Source organism: Meriones unguiculatus, chromosome 12 (genome assembly GCF_030254825.1).
Source record: "Meriones unguiculatus strain TT.TT164.6M chromosome 12, Bangor_MerUng_6.1, whole genome shotgun sequence".
In the NCBI taxonomy this organism is placed as follows: domain Eukaryota; kingdom Metazoa; phylum Chordata; class Mammalia; order Rodentia; family Muridae; genus Meriones; species Meriones unguiculatus.
In genome coordinates, this window is record NC_083360.1 from 2914345 (window position 1) to 2932462 (window position 18118).

Here is an 18118-nt window from a genome sequence, read left to right on the forward strand (position 1 = left end):
TTCATGTTAACTGTTTGAACTTTACCAAGTTCAAAATGTATCATGGATTTAATCTTTTAATTAAATATAATAGTTAATTCTTGAAGGAATTGTTTTCAATTTTTATAAAGTATATTCAATACTTTTAAACATGTGTGTGTGTGTGTGTACACGCCACATCGTGTGTGTAGGGTGTGTGTAGGCCAGAGGTTAGTTTGCAAGATTCAGCTCTCTTGTGCCTTGTGGTTCCTTGGGATCCAATCTAAGGTTGCAACCTGGGGAGCAAGAAGGTTTGCTCACTGTGACTTCTTGCCAGCTCTGTTTTCACAATTTCATGCAGTCTGCTAAAGTTGTTCAATTACTAGATATTAGAAAAACCCTCCGTGAGGAATCCTGTCTCCCAGGCACGTAGTTGAAATTACTTTGTAAGAAGTCATTCACCAAATGCCTTTTCAGTTCTCCTATGTACTGTTCCTGACAGTTGTAGAAAGAAAAAAAGACTTAATTCATGGCTCGTTGGCTTTGAGGGGCTTATAACTTTATGGTAGGGAAGCAAGCACATGGGCAAGGAGTTAGATCTTAGCCAGTAAGATTCTGTGATGAGAAGATGAAAAAGTACATACTAAAATTTTATATTGTCATTGCCAAGTAGGTAAGCTTGTTTTCTGAGAACATGGGGAAATCTCTCTCAAGGTAAAATTACCTTTCAAATGATAACATGAAGAACTGGATGTTGGCTGAGTATGGTTTGTTCATCAATTTCACATTTAAAATGGAGGGTGCAAGGCCTTTAGCCTAATGTCTGATGATAACTGTGTGCATCATACCTCAGAAGAACCTTTCTGCTCCTAGGATATCAAAGGAGATTATGACAAGGACGCTTCTTATATGACTTTCTAAATTCTTATCACAGGGTTAGGATGCAAATACATTTATCAAAAGAATGGCGATCCCTTGCGTATAAGTGAACTCCTGGAGAGTTTCAGAAAGGATGCAAGGAGTGTTAAGCTGCGAGCTGGAAAACATCAACTTGAAGATGTGACGGGCGTGCTGAAGCAGTTCTTGTCTGACATTGGGGATGCGCTTCTCACGAAGGAGCTCTATCCTTACTGGGTCTCCGCGTTAGGTAATGCCCTTGGGTCAGCACCTCACGCCTGCCTTCTAACTTTTCTTTTAAATCTCTGATCATCTGGAAAGTACTGGAAAGCTCTTCTTTCTCTTGGCATTTACCTCAACTCTTACTAATATAACTGACAAAAAATTATTAGTTTTCTAGGGATTCCACTTAATAAGGTAAAGTTGTGTTACCTCACATGGACTCTAGGACATAAACCTATTTATAGGTCAATGCTTTATTAAAGTCTCTATTGGGTTATGTTACTTTTATTAAACATTGTTTTACATACAGTAACTAAAACCAGCTCCTTTGCTGAAGCATTCCAACAATAAACATCTTAATTTTTTTTTATTTTTTTTACATTTTAATAGTACATTTGAAATTTTTACGTTTCATTATTTTATTGCTTTTATTCCACACTTATAAGAAGTATATTTTTTATTTTTTAGTAAACTACTTACATTTCTCATATGTCTAAAGTGGTCTCATAATTTCTTTTTTCAATCTTTGTATTTCCAGTTTTTAACTTTTAGATTTTTATATATTGTAATAATAATTATGACTTTTATATGTCATAATTACTATCATCATAATAAATATATTTCTTATATAATAATCTGTTTTGAAAAGTGGAAATTCGGCTAGGCTATCATGTATAATTTAAACTAAACTAATATTTTTGACGGTATTAATTTTGAAATTATATTACAAAATAATTGCAGTTTTAAAAAGTTTTCCTAAAATCCTTTAATAATATTACAAGAGAGAATAAAATTGTCACAAAAAACTGTAGTGTTTCGTAATTCAGAAGTTCATCTATGGCTTGCTTCCAAATATTTCTCTAATCAAGAGGATTAACTGTAATCCCAAGGAGAGATGTCAGTATAATTTCCCAGGTTGTAAACTATTTCGTTAGATAATATGTCTCCATGACAGTTCTCATTTTAAAGATAGTTTTAGTAGGAGTAACTGTGAAATTATAATAGATATAATTTTTGAAAAAATAAATTTTGTCTTCATGTAAAATTATTCATCAAAAACTAGACAGCCAATAAGTGTTTGCTAAAAATGTGAGTGAAGACAAATCTTCCCTGTAGTCAGCTGTGCTAAGCCTGTTCCAGAAAGTAGTTTTTGTCTTTGACCTGGGGATGAGTTATTTGAGAATTTTTTTCCTGGAGACACCTCTTTAAAGATCTTTTGTTTATAGAGCCAATATGTCTCAGGCATTCCTGAATGCATACTGTTGGACCTCACCCTAAACTATGATTTTGGGTGACCTTATAGGAGAACTTCTAGTGTCTGTCTCAATCGAAGCTAAGAATTCTTGTAGTAAATTAGGTATGATAGTGTACCATTAACTCTTGGACTGAGAAAGAAGAAGCAGGCAGGTCTCTGTGAGTTTGAAGCCAGCCTGGTCTATAAAGACAGTTCCAGGACAGCCAGGGCTGTTACACATAAAAACCCTGTCTTGAACATCCCCCAAAAGAAGATAAAAACTTGATTTTTCCAGGCAGTGGTGGCACATGCCTTTCAATCCAGCATACTGGAGGCAGAGGCAGGTGGATCTCTGATTTCAAGGCCAGATTGGTCTAGAGAGTGAAATCCAGAACAGCAGTGACTACACTGAGAAACCCTGTCTCAAAACAAAACAAACAAAATAGCAACAAATTCTTTTAGTGGCATGCCAGTTATTTATAGACTAAATGAATGTTCTAAGAACACTGTTGAATTATCTGAATTCTTTTTTATGCTTAATTATTCGTTTTATTTTCGTGATTTTTATCTACTTATGCAATAAAACTATTGGCCCAAAATTGTTCAATTAAAATATTGTATTTTACATGTTCAGTCCAGGCGAAAACAGTATAAAAATTGTAGTTTTAAGCACATTTTTAATGTGCATTTTATCTTGATTTCAATGTCAGGATCATCAAGATCGTCTGACACTTCCTTAGCATTCTGTCACTTCATAATCCATGAAGGCTGGCATTGTCTGCCTGGACTCAGTACTGCCCAAGGATTACAGTCTCAAGGTTTCCCTACTACTGTGTTGACAAATGATTTAGACAAGGTGTTTGGATCAAATTCTTTTCTCTTCCCTAAATCCTTCCAGGTCCTCCCACCTCTCTACCCACCCAACATTTTGTATTCTCTCTTTGGTTCTCTCTCTCTCTCTCTCTCAAAAAAGAAAAAAGCAAAACCCACAACATAACTGATACACAAAGGAACTTGTAGAGCCTGTCATAGCATGAGTAAGACATGCACAGGTGTAAGCTATGGTATATTTACACAATGAAATACTACTCAGCTATTAAAAACAAGGAAATCATGAAAACTACGGGCAAATGGATGGAACTAGAAAGCATCATCCTGAGTGAGGTAACCCAGAAGCAGAAAGACAGGCATGGTGTACACGCACTTATAAGCAGGTATTTGCCGGATAATATAGGACAACCATCTACAGACCTAGAGAAGCTAAACAACAAGGAGGACCCTAGGGAGGATGCTGATTCAGAATGGCAAACAGGGTAGATACCAGAAGAGGTGGAAGAGAGGGAACAGGATGGGACTACTATAGAGGGTTCTCTGAAAGGCTCCACCCAGCAGGGGGGTGAAGCAGGTGCTGAGAGACTCAGCCAAACCTTGGGCAGAGTTCAGCATATCTTATGGAAGAAGGGTAGGCTAGAAGGACACAAAGAGGACTGGAGCCCCACGATGAGACCAGCAAAGCTGAAAACTCTGAGCCCATGGGGTCCTGCAGAAATTGATGCACCAGCCAAGGACCGGGCGTGGAGAGGACCTAGACACCTGTGACTCCCTGTGGGTTTCCGAGTAAGGGAAGCAGGGGCCGGCTGTGTCGTAAACACGGTTGACCGCTCTTTGGTCACCTCTGCTGCTGAGACTCACAGCCAAACACTGGTCAGTGCCCAGGCAGTCTTGGAGAATAGTTAAGGACCCAGAAGTGACAGGAGCTGCAAAAGCAAAACAACAGCAAAACAACTAACTAGGGCCCGGAGGGGTTTGCTGAGACTGAGGCATCAACTGAGGACCGTGCATGAACTGCACTTAGACCGCCTACAAAGATGTAGCAGACGGGCAGCTGAGGCTTCAAGTGAGTCTTCTAGCAAGGGAAGTGGGGACTGCATGGGACACAACTTGCTATCTTTTTGGTCACTTTCCCCTGGTGTGACTACCTTGCCAGGCCACAAAAGAAGATATATTTGGGCCTGATGGGACTTACTTGAGCTGGGGTGGATGGGAAAGGAAGCTTCCCTTTTCTGAGAAAAAAAAAAAAAAAGTGAGGAGGGAGAGAAGATGAGACTGGGATGGGAGGAAGGAAGGGGCTACAAAGATGTAAAGAGAAAAAAATAAGCAGATGAGAAAAATAAAGCTGCTAAAGAAAGGAAAAAGAAAGGGATTCTTTGGAATGTCCCTGGCTTTTCCTGAGGAATGCCCAGGTAGGGCTAAATAGCAAATGAAAACTTGTAGCCTCCCAGTCACTGCGGGGTGAACCTGAACAGACGCAAAGTCAGCAGTAGTTGCTGCGCTGGGGGATGGCTGGTTCCAGTGTCAGCTTGTGGACTGGACCGCGCTGCCAGTCCACTTCACCCGAACTCTACAGTGTGCAGAGAGCCCAGTTCTCAGCTACAGCACAGGTTTGTCCTCTGGAGTTGAGAGAAGGCATTGCCATTTGTCTTTTGATGGACCAATTAAATTATTTTCATGACAGAGGCCAAAGGCCCATTATCTTCTAAATCTGAATCATGGTATCAAGACCTGCACATCAGCTTTTCCACATTGCTCTTTTACGTCTGAGATTTGAAGGCAGCCAGGCTGGCAATAGGCCCTTTATGTAAATCAAAGGAACATGAAGGCAGCCAGGCTGGCAATAGGCCCTTTATGTAAATAAAAGGAACAGTACAGTTCATAGATCTAGGGTGTCTCATAACTTTGGAAGGATATTTAGGATTTCATAAGCAAAGGGCGTCAGAATCTCATTTTCAAATACAGATGATAAAGCCCTTCTGTAGCCAGATGTAGTATACCTTTTGGCTCATCTTTTCAGTGTGTACTAACATTTGGAGAATTTGTTGAATGTTTTCCTGTTAAGATGTAGAAGTCCATAAAATGGGCTATATAGAAAATCCTTTTGCCCTCCCATGTTGAAAGTGCTGAATTTTAAATTACAAATTATAAGGACTAGATGATATGACCGTGTAGGCTTGTGTAAACAGGTTTGATTTTTCAGAATAACAGTCAATTGTGTTAAAAGTTTGAGTAGTTTCCTCTTGAAACTTGACTCTATCACTTATATACGTGTAACTGTTGAATAATATTGAAAGATAAATTTACAGTATGAATGATTAGTTTAAATGCAGAGAATTCTCTCCCTAGATATACAAGATGAAAAGGGAAGAACTGAAAAATACAGAGCGTTTATACGCACTCTTCCGGTGGTCAACAGGGTTACACTGGCAGCTATAATTGAACATCTTTACAGGTAGGTGGACTCCTGAAATTTCTGGGCATGTTTAAACATGACCACTGTAAATAATGGAGTTATTTTTAAATTTAAAGTTGTGTGGGTGACCTCCCACGTCTCACCGTAAACCCTTCACATCTTAAGAACTGTTGCTTTACCCTACATTTTTGTAATTAAGTATACTTAACAGTTGAATATGTTAGGGGTGTTTTTAAATAAATAAGAAATGCTTGCATGCAGCAGCACACTGCATTCAGTTAATAATCAGGAGATTAAAATCTTTTGAGTATGAAATTGGAAAAGGAATGATTTTCTTATTATACACTATAAATACAGCAACTGTTACACAGGCTTGTTTTTTTTCCTATAATATATGGGGACAGATGTTTAAATAGGAAATTTTATAGTGTGATGCATAGAACCATAGAGGAGAGACTAAGTGACTGGATTCTGAAGACCCTTGTTCTGTAGTAGGGAGATGTCTCGGGATACAGTGTTTTAATTTGTGAATTTTATAAACTTGTGGTATAGATGTTTATTAATAAAAGTAGCTGATTTAAAAATGCCTTAAAGATGGAGCTGGTTTCTGCCTTCCACCTTCCCGATGGTGAGTGCTCTCTGTCACAAACAACTCCACATTTGGCTAAGGCTGAGGATCTGGCTTGCTTCCATGTATGTGGACCTATCTGCATTGCCCACGTGGCACGCTGGGGTTGGCTACCCAGAGGCTATTTAAGCTGTGGGTTGGCTTTCCCCAGGGTCAGAAGATTGTTCAAGGTTCCTGAATAAACTGCATTGAGAAGAAAAAAAAATGACTTAGAAATATTCCACAATGTTCCTCTCTGGCAGCCAAACACAATAATTATTACTATAAAAATGTTTTTGTTTTTTTTTTAGCATTTTGTTTACCTTCATTTTTGTTTTGTCTTTGGGATTTTTTCTTTTTGGTGGTCAGGATTGTAAATGTTAAGCATGACTCCATACTGAAGTATAGCCCCATCCTATAAAACATATATCCACATTGCTTCATACAGATACATATATGGTATCCTAGGAAAAATTAATATATAATTTTAGAATTATAAAATGAAGGCGTCAATACGTGCTGAGGTCCGAGGAATGTCTGCAGTTCTGGGAAAGAGACTTATGAACTGGATTTATTACAAAGATGTATACAAGGTGTCACAGCTGCTCAGGAAGTTTTAAAGAATTTCTTGAGCCCAGGAGTTCAGGAACATCATGAAGGAGCTTGTCTAAAGGAGCAAGGAAGCAAGAGACTGAAGAAAAACCCAGTCCATGGGTGGAGTTGTCTCCTGAGATGTATGAGTCCCGGGTGACGAGAACATTTGTAGCTGCCCGGCAGGAGGCTGTGAAAGCCTTTGTGGTCATGTGTGGGCATTTGGATTATGAGAAATGACTACATCTGGCTTATCATTGTACCTCTTGTAAAGGAAACACTTGGGAAGAGGTAGGCGGACCTAATTAGCAAACACTTCCTTGGACTCTGATGAGAAGGCCGGAGTAAGACTACCGGAAGCCTCCTTATGAAATACTGGGGAATAGCAATATCTGGGTAGAAAAAAGAAAAAAATTCTGCACTGTAAGGTTTTTGTTGTTTCTTTTTTGTTTGTTTGTTTGTTTGTTCGTTTGTTTTCTGGAAATGAAGGTTCTCAGAGAAACTAAAAGTATTGAGAGCTAAGGAGGTCCATGGAGGGGTGGTTTTACTGAGTCAGTCTCAAGAAATTCAGGAATTGGGTGATGCCATCAACAGTGTGAGTCACCGTGGAGGCCATTAGAGTAATACAGCTTTTAATTCTTTTAATTCGTTGCCTCACCTGGATGACAGCTCACTTCTGCCGTCGGTGACAGCCACTTAATTCCACTCAGCTTGTGCTCATTGTGCACGACGGTGCGATGAAAGCAAGAGTCCCTGGCTGAGATCCGAGCAACAGGCAGACACACGGATAATTTCTTTAGATGTTTACAGTCTAGTGAGCTACGAGCGCAGCAGTGGTTTGGAGGGGCGCTTGCCATTGTTGCTTTCTCATAAATCGTGTAAAGTAATTGCAGCTTCTGTATCTAACCTCTGCTTTGTAACGTTGCCCTTTATTATGACATTGTCAAATATTTTACTATCATGCTTACTCCCTGTTGCAAAGCATCTTTTAGAGTCTATACTCAGGAGCACCTGTCAGGAAAAGTTTGTTGTCTCTTGGTGTGTGTGTGTGTGTGTGTGTGTGTGTGTGTGTGTGTTTCCACTATAATTAAGTCAAGAGTCAAGCAACGGCTCTATATTCAATTAGTGAAACTCAATGAGATCTCAACAGCGATCGTAAACAGGCATTTGAACTTGTATTTCTCTGTGGACATTTTTGTACTTGTACCCAGCCTCCTCATGGGGATGACTTGTTTTGAAGCAGCACGTTTAACTCATATGGGTGAATACATCAGGTGCTCTTTACAGTACCCGAAGGTGATAGCTTATTGATAAGGAGAATTAATTTACTTGTCAATATCTGTTCATTTTACAAGGGCATTCTTGGGGTTGCAGAGGTAGCTCAGCAGATAAGATCACTTATGATCATGCAGAGCACTGAGGTCCATTCTGTTGTCAGCACCCAATATGGCATCAAACTATAATCTGTAACTCCATATCCTGGAGAGTCAGCTCCTCTTCTGTTCTATGTGGACATTAGGCACACATAATGGTGTACATACATACTTGCAGGCAAAACACCCATAAAATTAAATAAAACACATTAATAAATGATAAAATACAGGTATTGTTAATGTAAGCTAAGTGTGACTTCATTTTTTAATTATACATTTGCTTTTTTTGAGATGTACTGATATCCTGTTTTGAGTAACTTGATTAAAACCTGTTATGAAAGGACTTAAGTCCTGTAAAACCACTGAACTTTGATTTGTTAAGGGAAAGTAGTTGTCTCATCGAGTCCGGTTTAATGTAGCAGCCGCTCTGATGAGATTGGCCGGATAATGACAGGTCAGCGACTAGGAAAGTGCCATTGGCTTTGCTGAAAGCGTGTGTGCATCGAGCTGAGGGTGCACTTTGTAGAGAGTGTAGCCTTGCGTGTAACCTGAAATCCCGCATGAGCGGTCAGACGAGCTCTGTCAAGGACTGTATCATTTTTACTTACTGCCCTCCCTCTTCTATGTGGGATGTAGCCACATGCACTGTTTCAAACCAGGACTTCTGCACTGGGCATAGGTTGTTCACTGGCTGCCATGTTTATATATTCTCCGAGTATCAGGTATTGCTTCTTTTAACAGTAGCTTTTCTTCTGTTCTTAACTAGACTATAAGTCTGTCTTTAAATCTCCACTTAAATTTTATTTTGGAGAGCTTCATACTCTGTGTATGTGTTGAAAATTATAACAGTATTTTAGTTTATATTTCTATGAAATTCTGGAATACAAGCATGTCATAATGAGAAATACTTTCCCTTAACAGGGTTCAGAAATGCTCAGAAATCAATCAGATGAATGCCCATAACTTGGCGTTGGTCTTTTCATCCTGTTTATTTCAAACCAAGGGACAGACTAGTGAAGAAGTCAATGTAATTGAAGATCTAATCAATAATTATGTGGAAATATTTGAGGTAAGAATTTTATGTCCTCCACTTGTTTCAGTGAATAATAAGCCTTGCACCTTGCAAAATGCAGTGATTATTTCAGAATGTTATCCAGGTCCATGTGGATATTTAAAAATAGGGACTTTAAAAGATAGTTAAATTTGAAGTTTTTAGATATAATTGCCGTTTAAAACAGTAACCATTTATTTAAATGAAGCAGCAGCTTTTAAATATTCTCACCATCTGTTGTCTGTTGGACAGCCTGCTATTTACAGGATCGTGTGTGTTTTCTCCTCTCTGTGTACATGCATTCAGTATGTCTACCAAGAGGTGTGACTTTATGAATTTAACAAAATCACCGATCAACAACAGCCTGTTAAATGCTGCAATTGAAATTACTCTTGAGGTTTTTTGTTTTTGTTTTTGTTTTTTCACTGTGCTTGAATTGGAGGAGAATTATGAAGCATTGTCTTATGGCTTTTACTGAATCCTCACTTGTGTTTATTTTTCAGTTTGCAGTTCTCTGAAGTGAGTATGTTTTATTAGTATACTATTAGAATAGGAGTGTTTCATAGTTTAAAGACAATAAAATATGGAAAATAAGGCTAGGCTTTGGTGGTTCTGGGAAAAAAGTCCCTTCCATCACGTAAACGACTTTCACACCACCTCTTTGGTCTAGGCCATTCAAAGCTTGCTTAGGTGATAGTTACTTGGTTTCTGTGGGTACAGATGTGTGAAATCAGATGAGTTGGCATTGCAGTTTAATAATCTTGAGATTTTTTTTTTTCGTTATAATTAATCACAGGATTCCTTAGTACAGGAAAATAAATGATTTAATCAACATAACAGTTTGTACTTTAATTTCTAGGAGAGTCCATACCAGAACTGCCTTTTCATTGCTCTTTGGTCTCTTCCTCATTTCTTCCTGTATTCCTGGGTTTGCTTGTTTGTTTGTTTGTTTTGTTTTTGATCAACAGCAGCTTCTTTGAAATGATCTAATGCTGAGATAAAAATAAATGTGGCTTTACATGCTCTCTTTATTATGTTAACATAGCTAAATGGTTACCTTCATGGTTTGGTTGAACTTACATTTTTATTAAATGTTTAGTAAGCCCTTAGGGAATATTTGGGTTTGAGTGACCTGTCTTGTTTCTCACCTGCAAGCACTTTCAGAAATTGTCCATGGGAACTTGTGCTTGTAAAGCTCAATGGTTTTCTGCGAGTAAACTCTGCAATCTGAAGGGATATCATCAAAGTATGTTCTGAGCCCTACTAGGCTCTGTCCAGCTGGCTTCTTGCTGCCCTCCTTGGGGGCTCCTGTGATCAAGATGATGCTAACTGTAGCCATCCTGGTCTGTTTGCAGTTTGTTGTTATTTACATTTCTGAGGATTGAGGTGAGAAAGAGCATCCTTGCTCTGTGTACACTACATTATTAGAATATTCCAAATTATATTTTGAACAGGTTAAAGAAGACCAAGTCAGACAAATGGACATAGAAAATAGCTTTATAACCAAGTGGAAGGACACCCAAGTGAGTAGTAACAGTTAGTCTCCAAGGACCTAAAAACAAAACGTCTGTAAATACATGTGTTGTGTGTGTTCAGATCTCTATTCAGAGCAAAGTGAAAGAGACTGATGAAGGAGTGGGGCAATGGAAACTTGATGCATATGTGCAGAACATGTTAATATAACATGTTAATACTAAGTAAGCAATGGTTAATATTTATTGAAAACAAAACACTGTTGGCTATGCCAGTGGTTTTCAAAGGAAGCATTTAAAGCCAAAGAAATACCAGAATAAATTGCAAAATCACGTAGCATAATGATTTTATCCCTTATCAATAGAGAATTATAAATGATTTCTTAAATGCTTCCACTCTGCATGCTCTCCGATGAGTGTAATGAGACCGTTTCTAAGGTGATCTGTGTAACACATACTAACTTTTATCTAAAGTCTGTTTTTTTAAAGCCCATCTTGCTTTCCTGGAAACATTACTTTGGCTTTCTATGTTTAGGATGCACCATGCTTTCCAGGGTTTGTTACTTTGTTTGATGAATTTACTGGAACAACTTAAGGTTGATCATTAATCATCTTCTGGTAACCGGGAATGATAATGGATTCCGGGCTTCACTGTAAATAATAGAAATGGGTCAAATGTACTCTGTTCACAATTACACTCAGATAATGAGGCAAATTCCTGCTTATTAGTGAGACCCAAAGTTTGCTTCAGTCCTGAAATGTCTGCTTCCAATTAAGGGAATCATTACAGCTCTCCTTCTACATGAAGCAGATGAACGCATGCTTAGATTCCCCTCAGACTAATACTGTGATATTAATTACTTAACAAATGAGTCCCTCCATTTTGACCAAAAGTAATTAATGCAGCTTTCAGAGGAGTTAGCTTTAACTAAACTAAAAATAATCTGCCTTATTATCAGTGCTTATAATTCTCAGTTGATATGGATGTTATTCAGTCCTGAAATGAATGATTGTGAGCCCGAGAGGAATCTTTGGCAGTCTAATCTATGTCATTATGGCCTGAGTACAGGCTTGTATTTTACAACAAGGATATGAGTCTAGGACATTAGACTCACATGTAAAACAATTACATGTTATATAATATTTGAGAAAGGCAGTAAGAGTAATGGAGGAACTTGAGTTCTTTCTGCTTGAGTCTTGCTTCAGTCCGTTTAAAGCTTGGTTTTGCAATGTTATCTTTACGCTGTTTTAATTCTTAGCTTGCTTTATTGCTTGGGTCACCCTGTGTGTTCTCCACATACATTTGCCTTTTATGCTTTCTGAAATGTTTTGTTCTTGATGTGAGGTTTAGACAAACAGTGAAAAGCAAAAAAGCTGGCTCTATCGTTCTCCTTAGAAATTGTATATAGAATCAAAACTGAGAAAAAAACATTAAAAAAAAACTTTTCTGTGTGTATAGTGACAAAATAAGAGGACTTCTTCAAAGTACATTTTAAATATTTCTCATTAGATTTACTCATTAAATTTTTAAATAGGGGAAATGTAACTTGAGAGTGATTATATCTCAAAATATTTTAAAATATTAGTGGTAGATAGATGTTTTAAGTAGTTAGAGTAGTTGTCTAATATAGATGGGGGGGCTAATATTCAGAATATATAAAGAACTAAAGAAGTTAAAAAATAACAAATCAAACAATCCAATTAAAAATGGGGTACAGAGCCAAACAGAGAATTCTCTGTAGAGGAATATTGAATGGCAGAGAAACACTTAAAGAAATGCTCAACGTCCTTAGCCATCAGGGAAATGCAAATCAAAATGACACTGAGATTTCACCTTACACCCATCAGAATAGCTAAAATCAAAAACTCAAATGACAATATATGCTGGAGAGGATGTGGAGAAAGGGGAACCCTCCTCCATTGCTGGTGGGAATGTAAACTTGTACAACCACTTTGGAAATCCATCTGGCGCTTTCTCAAACAATTAGGAATAGTGCTTCCTCAAGATCCAGCTATACCACTCCTAGGCATATATCCAAAAGATGCTCAAGTACACAACAAGCACATTTATTCAATTATGTTTGTAGCAGCTTTATTTGTAATAGCCAGAGTCTGGAAACAACCCAGGTGTCCCTCAGTGGAGGAATGGGTACAGAAATTGTGGTACATTTACACAATGGAATACCACTCAGCAATATAAACAAGGAAATCATAAAATATGCAGGCAAATGGTGGGATCTAGAAAAGATCATCCTGAGTGAGGTATCCCAGAAGTGGAAAGACACACACAGTATATACTCACTTATAAGTGGATATTAGCCATATAATATAGGATAAACATAGTAAAGTCTGTACACCTAAGGAAGCTAAGCAAGAAGGAGGATCATGGGTAAGATGATCAATCCTTACTCAGAAAGGGAAATGGGACGGAAATTGGAAGAGGGAGAAAACAGGAAACAGGACAGGAGCCTACCGCAGAGGGCCTCTGAAAGACTCTACCTAGCAGGGTATCAAAGCAGATAATCTGATTCTTTAGCCTCCATTTTATTTTCTTGCTCTATACTGTGCTGTCTTGTTCGTTTCCTTTCTACTTTTCAGTTTTTAACTTAAACTTTGGCATGTAATGGCTCAAATAAGCATTCCTAAATGCTTTAGGAAGGATAATTCAAACTAATTCTTATCTTGTTTGCCTACCTTATTCTGTTATTTTACTCTTACTGTCCTTGCTAAGTTACCTTCCCTGTTTATAACTTTAATTCAGCTCTGATGTGACTTACCTCTCCCAATTTCAGTATTTGAATGTGGCAGCTGCATGAAAATTTAACAAGGCTTATTTTGTCTTTCAAGATTATGTACAGATGGATTAAGAGCCTTATGTATTCTGTGGTTCTTAAACTCTCATTGACAATGGAGCCTTCTTCCATTCTAGAGTCATTGCATCAGTGTTTGAAGACACTAAGGCCTTGAGCATGGCATGAAAAAACAATCATACTGGGATTGCTTTTGCTATCAGTACCATTTGCTTAGAGTCTAAACTTTGGACCCTCTCTGTGTTGTACTTACCTGTGCTGTCTTCACACCTGCCTTTTCTAGGTGTCCCAGGCTGGGGACCTGCTCATTGAAGTGTATGTGGAAAGGAAGGAACCTGACTGTAGTATTATAATTCGGGTGAGTGCTGCTGTTGGAATCCTACGAGCCGGTGTTCGCTGACATGTTTTTCTAGCCTGTTTTATGGTTTAAGCTCTCCTCAGTTCAAACAGTGACTGAGAGAAATGTCGACTTCCCCTTGACGTATCTTCTAGGAATCTAGTAGTTCAGTTGTCTGGAAGAGAACATCGTCTTATATTAGTTAAGATTGCTCTATAGATCCAAGAAAGTGAACTGAGGGCCAAGATTGCTTCTCCTCTTCATGAAATTGTAACATGAAGCAAGTTATTTGCCCCACTTTTGCCTCCACTTTCTTACCTAAAAAATGACTTTCTAATCAAAATGTATGTAAACACATAGCAAATTATTTTCCAAACATCTGTTTCATAAGTCGCTATTATTACTAATAGTAGTAATGGTGACACCCCATCTCGTTTCTCACACTCCAACATTTAAACTTAAATATTAGGTAACTTTTTCTTTGAGGTGAGTTACAAATAGGTATTTTTCATATTATTGTATTTAATAATTGGTCTTCTGTAAGAATAGCAGCAGTGCTATTTCATAATCTTGCTTGGTAAGATGATTTTTCTGTGTAAGGAGTACACATTTTTCTGTGTAACAGAAATTCGCTTTATTGCCTGTTTTAAACTCTTTATGATGTTAAATATATTGTGACTGTTTGCTTAGGCAATCCCAGTTATTATGCATTGTGACTGTATGCCATTAGCTGCCTTGCTTAGGATGTGGAGCTGGAACATAGTCATGGCTTCTATGATCAGCTCTTACGGGAGGCATTTTCTATTAATTCGTCACATCATATGTGTTATTCTGAATGTGTGGCTGTGGTCCCAATGGATCCGAGAAGGTTTTACAATTCAAGTTACAGATGGAATCACTCAACAAAAGTCTAGTGTTGATGCTAGAAGATATAGAATACATGATGTAACTTTGTATGTAAACATATAAGTATATACTTATATATTTTAAAGTATATTTTATAGACTACATATGCATATACGTATTCTTTTAAAGCTTGTTTTAATTTTGTCTTTCTAATGAATTTGTACTAATTATTACAGTTTGGCAAAGTTCTCATATTTTCTCGCTATATTTAAATAAGAGACTGTCTGACTTCAGATGATCTTGAAAAGCCAAACAGCAGTAATACACTCTTCAGCAGTAGTCAGTGCCATGTGCATATAGCTTTAAGACTGAAGAACCATGATGTTGACTTTGATTTCATCCCCTGGAGGCAGGGCATAGACCAAGTTTGAGGAAAGGGAAACCGATGATTAAAGACATTAACGGCCCAGCACAAACCTGGATCATCATAACCCCAAACAGATATTCATTGCACCGCTGTTGGCATTCCTCAAGTGAATGCTTTCCCGAGTGTGGGGTTCAAGGCACTGCCTGTTACCTATTTCACATATTTCATTTCTCACTTGCTTGTAGCTCTTTTGAGCAGTGCTATATCTTTGTTTTTTTAAGAGAATCTTTCCAGGTCAGGAGAAAAGGCTCAGCAGTGAGCACTGGCTGCCCTTCTTTAAGACCCAAGTTTGATTCCCAGAAACCACATGGTGGCTCACACCATCTGTAAATCCAGTTCTAGGGAATCTGAATCTTTCTTCTTGTCTCAGTTGATATCAGGCATGGATGTGGTGCACAAACATACATGGAGGGGAAACATGCAAACACATGATAAAATTAAGTAAAAAATATTACAGCAATGCAGATTTGAGGCATCACAGAGTCACTCACCTGTGTTCCCACTGCTTCGTGTTTTCATGTTCTCCGTGCTGTCACTGGATACTGGGATCCTTTGTAGGCTTACAATTCTTCAAGCTTCTCTAAATAGGAAAGGATTACGTTAGGCCCTGAATTTCATGAAGACAAAATGAGTGAGTTACCTATAATGATGCTCGGGTGCACACGTGCACACACGCACACACACACACACACACACACACACACGCATGCACAAACACACGCACAAACACACACACATACACACACAGTACTATATGAGCAAATGTAAGGAATATTTAAGTTAGGCTATTCCTTCGCTAAAATCATGCAAACCTAAGTTACAGCTGTGATGTTCTAATTGTTAATATGCCTGTTGTTTAACACTATCAGTGAATTCTAGCTAAAGAAAAACCTCTTGTGTTTTAATAATATGCAATCAAAATTGTCAGGTTCTAAGCTAAAAAGAAACTGATGGAAACCCCAGAGTCCCTGAAAAGGTGGCATGTTTAGACAATGGCCACTGGCTTTGAGACACTTGTGGGTCGGAGCCCCAGAGTGGCACTGCAGAACAACTGAATCTGGAAACAGTAGCTTGAATGTGCTCTGTGTGTTGGAATGCCACCATCTGTCACTTGGCGTGGCAGGGAACACCACGGACACCGAAACCCTGGGGCTTCTTGGCAGGACAGATACTATCTAATCATCTTCCTGTTATTTAGAGTTCAGGTTGAGCAAACCAAGTAACTCTAAACTCTTGATTAGAAAGAGACAAGTGGAAAGTTTTGCTGTGAGAAAATTATCAGACTTGTCTGGGGAGGATTTGGGGTTAGATTGTTTTTTGTTGTTGTTTTTATTTGTTTTATTTATTTATTCATTCACTTTACATCCCAATTGTAGCCTCCTCCTCTCCTTTCCTCTCCTCCTGGCTCCACTCCATCCCTCTTCCCTCTTTTCTCCTCCCCTACTCCTCGGGAAAGGGGAGCCCCCTCCCCAGTCCACAAAACCAGTACAGTAGCATCACTGCCTGCATCCTCTTCCCATGTGGCCTGGCGAGGCAACGCTGCCAGGGGGAAGTGATCAAAAAGCAGGTTACAGAGTCCATGTCGGAGACAGAGCTCACTCCCCTTACTATGGAACCTGCATGGAGCCCAAGCTGCCCATCAGCTACATCTGTGTAGGGGGCCTATATCTGTCTAGTCCATGCATGGTCCTAGGATGGTGCTTCAGCCTTAGCATACCCTGGGCTCTGGTTAGTCTCTGTTGGTTTTCTTGTGGACTTCCTATCGCGATCCCTCCCTTCTATCTTCTTCCCCTTTATTTGAGCCTAGGTGCATCTCTTATGAGTGACCTAATTGCTTACTAAGAAAAATAGTTCTCCCAAAAGTGTCTATATTACAGTATCTCTTTACTTTGACATTACAGTGTATTTTGTGGAGAAAAATCTCATTGTGATGTTTTCTTTGTGCTTGAAGCATCATGAGATAGGGAACCTTATTGCCCTTGCCTTGCCTACTTCTGTATCAGACACTGAAAATGTATTCCTTCTCTTCCAGATCTCTCCTATGATGGAAGCTGAAGAGTTAACCAATGATATATTAGCAATAAAAAATATTGTTCCTACAAAAGGTGATATTTGGGCCACATTTGAAGTCATTGAAAATGAAGAGCTAGGTGAGTGGCTTTCATGCTAGAGAGTCTTAAATTCCTTATACAATGAAAGACATTTTGTGACAAGCCTTTACTAACATTTGCTATTTTCCTAAAGATCCTCATCTCATTATGAATTCCGTTGTATCTCTGTGCCCATCTTGACATATGTTATCACCACTTGAGGTTGGCTTCCTATGATGTTGCTCATCAGAATAATTAATTCTTTCATTAGCTATATAAATGTAGTATAAAGTGTTAGGTGTCTCTGTTGCTGCCTCATCAAATAATGTTTTTATCATAAGGACAAACAGTTTGACTTATACCAATATCCTTAATGTCTCCTTCCCATCACCTATGCCTATGTGCTCTTATTAGGTAGGAACAGAGGATGCATATTTAAAAGATTATGGCCCACAAATCAATAATTTTAGATATAGCATAAATTTTTCTTTTGGCAGCTTGATTTTCTTCTATCATCAACGAATCACCTTGTCATCTTTTCCCCCAAAGAAACTGAAGAATAAAGAGACCTTTTAAAACACCTTGACTACTCTGCTTGGCAAGTGCTGAATAAACTTAACATTCTAACAACAACGTTTGGTTTTAAAGACCTCCAGGAAAAAAAATAAGATGCAGAATTTCACTGTACCTTGACCATCTGTCTAGCTGATACCTACTAAGGTCTTGGGACCCTTTCAAGTATAGCTGTCAAACTGCCAAAAGGAAAACCTTGCCACCCACAAGCTCAGGCTAAAATTAAAATTCAATGTTAAACTACCCCAGGGTGCATTATTTGGAATATTAAAGTCGGCACTAGAATGGAAGGGATTAATATGCACTCCTTCATCACTCATCTTGGTATTTTTACTCATTTGCTTTTTTACATGCATTAATTCTTTAAAAATTAATGGGACACA

The 18118-nt window shown here is 38.4% G+C and overlaps 1 protein-coding gene across 4 annotated transcripts in view; it reads left to right on the forward strand.

Annotated features, from left to right (window-relative positions):
• Window positions 1-18118, forward strand: part of Arap2 (ArfGAP with RhoGAP domain, ankyrin repeat and PH domain 2) — a 208289-nt gene that overhangs the window by 155109 nt on the left and 35062 nt on the right. For 3 of the 4 annotated variants that reach the window (XM_060365295.1, XM_021658054.2, XM_060365296.1), the window contains exons 21-26: window positions 893-1105; window positions 5492-5597; window positions 9051-9198; window positions 10635-10703; window positions 13746-13820; window positions 17105-17222. In XM_060365295.1, the coding sequence (XP_060221278.1) occupies window positions 893-1105; window positions 5492-5597; window positions 9051-9198; window positions 10635-10703; window positions 13746-13820; window positions 17105-17222 (729 nt within the window). The remainder of the gene's footprint in view (window positions 1-892; window positions 1106-5491; window positions 5598-9050; window positions 9199-10634; window positions 10704-13745; window positions 13821-17104; window positions 17223-18118) is intronic. The other variant, XM_021658056.2, reaches the window with a different exon arrangement.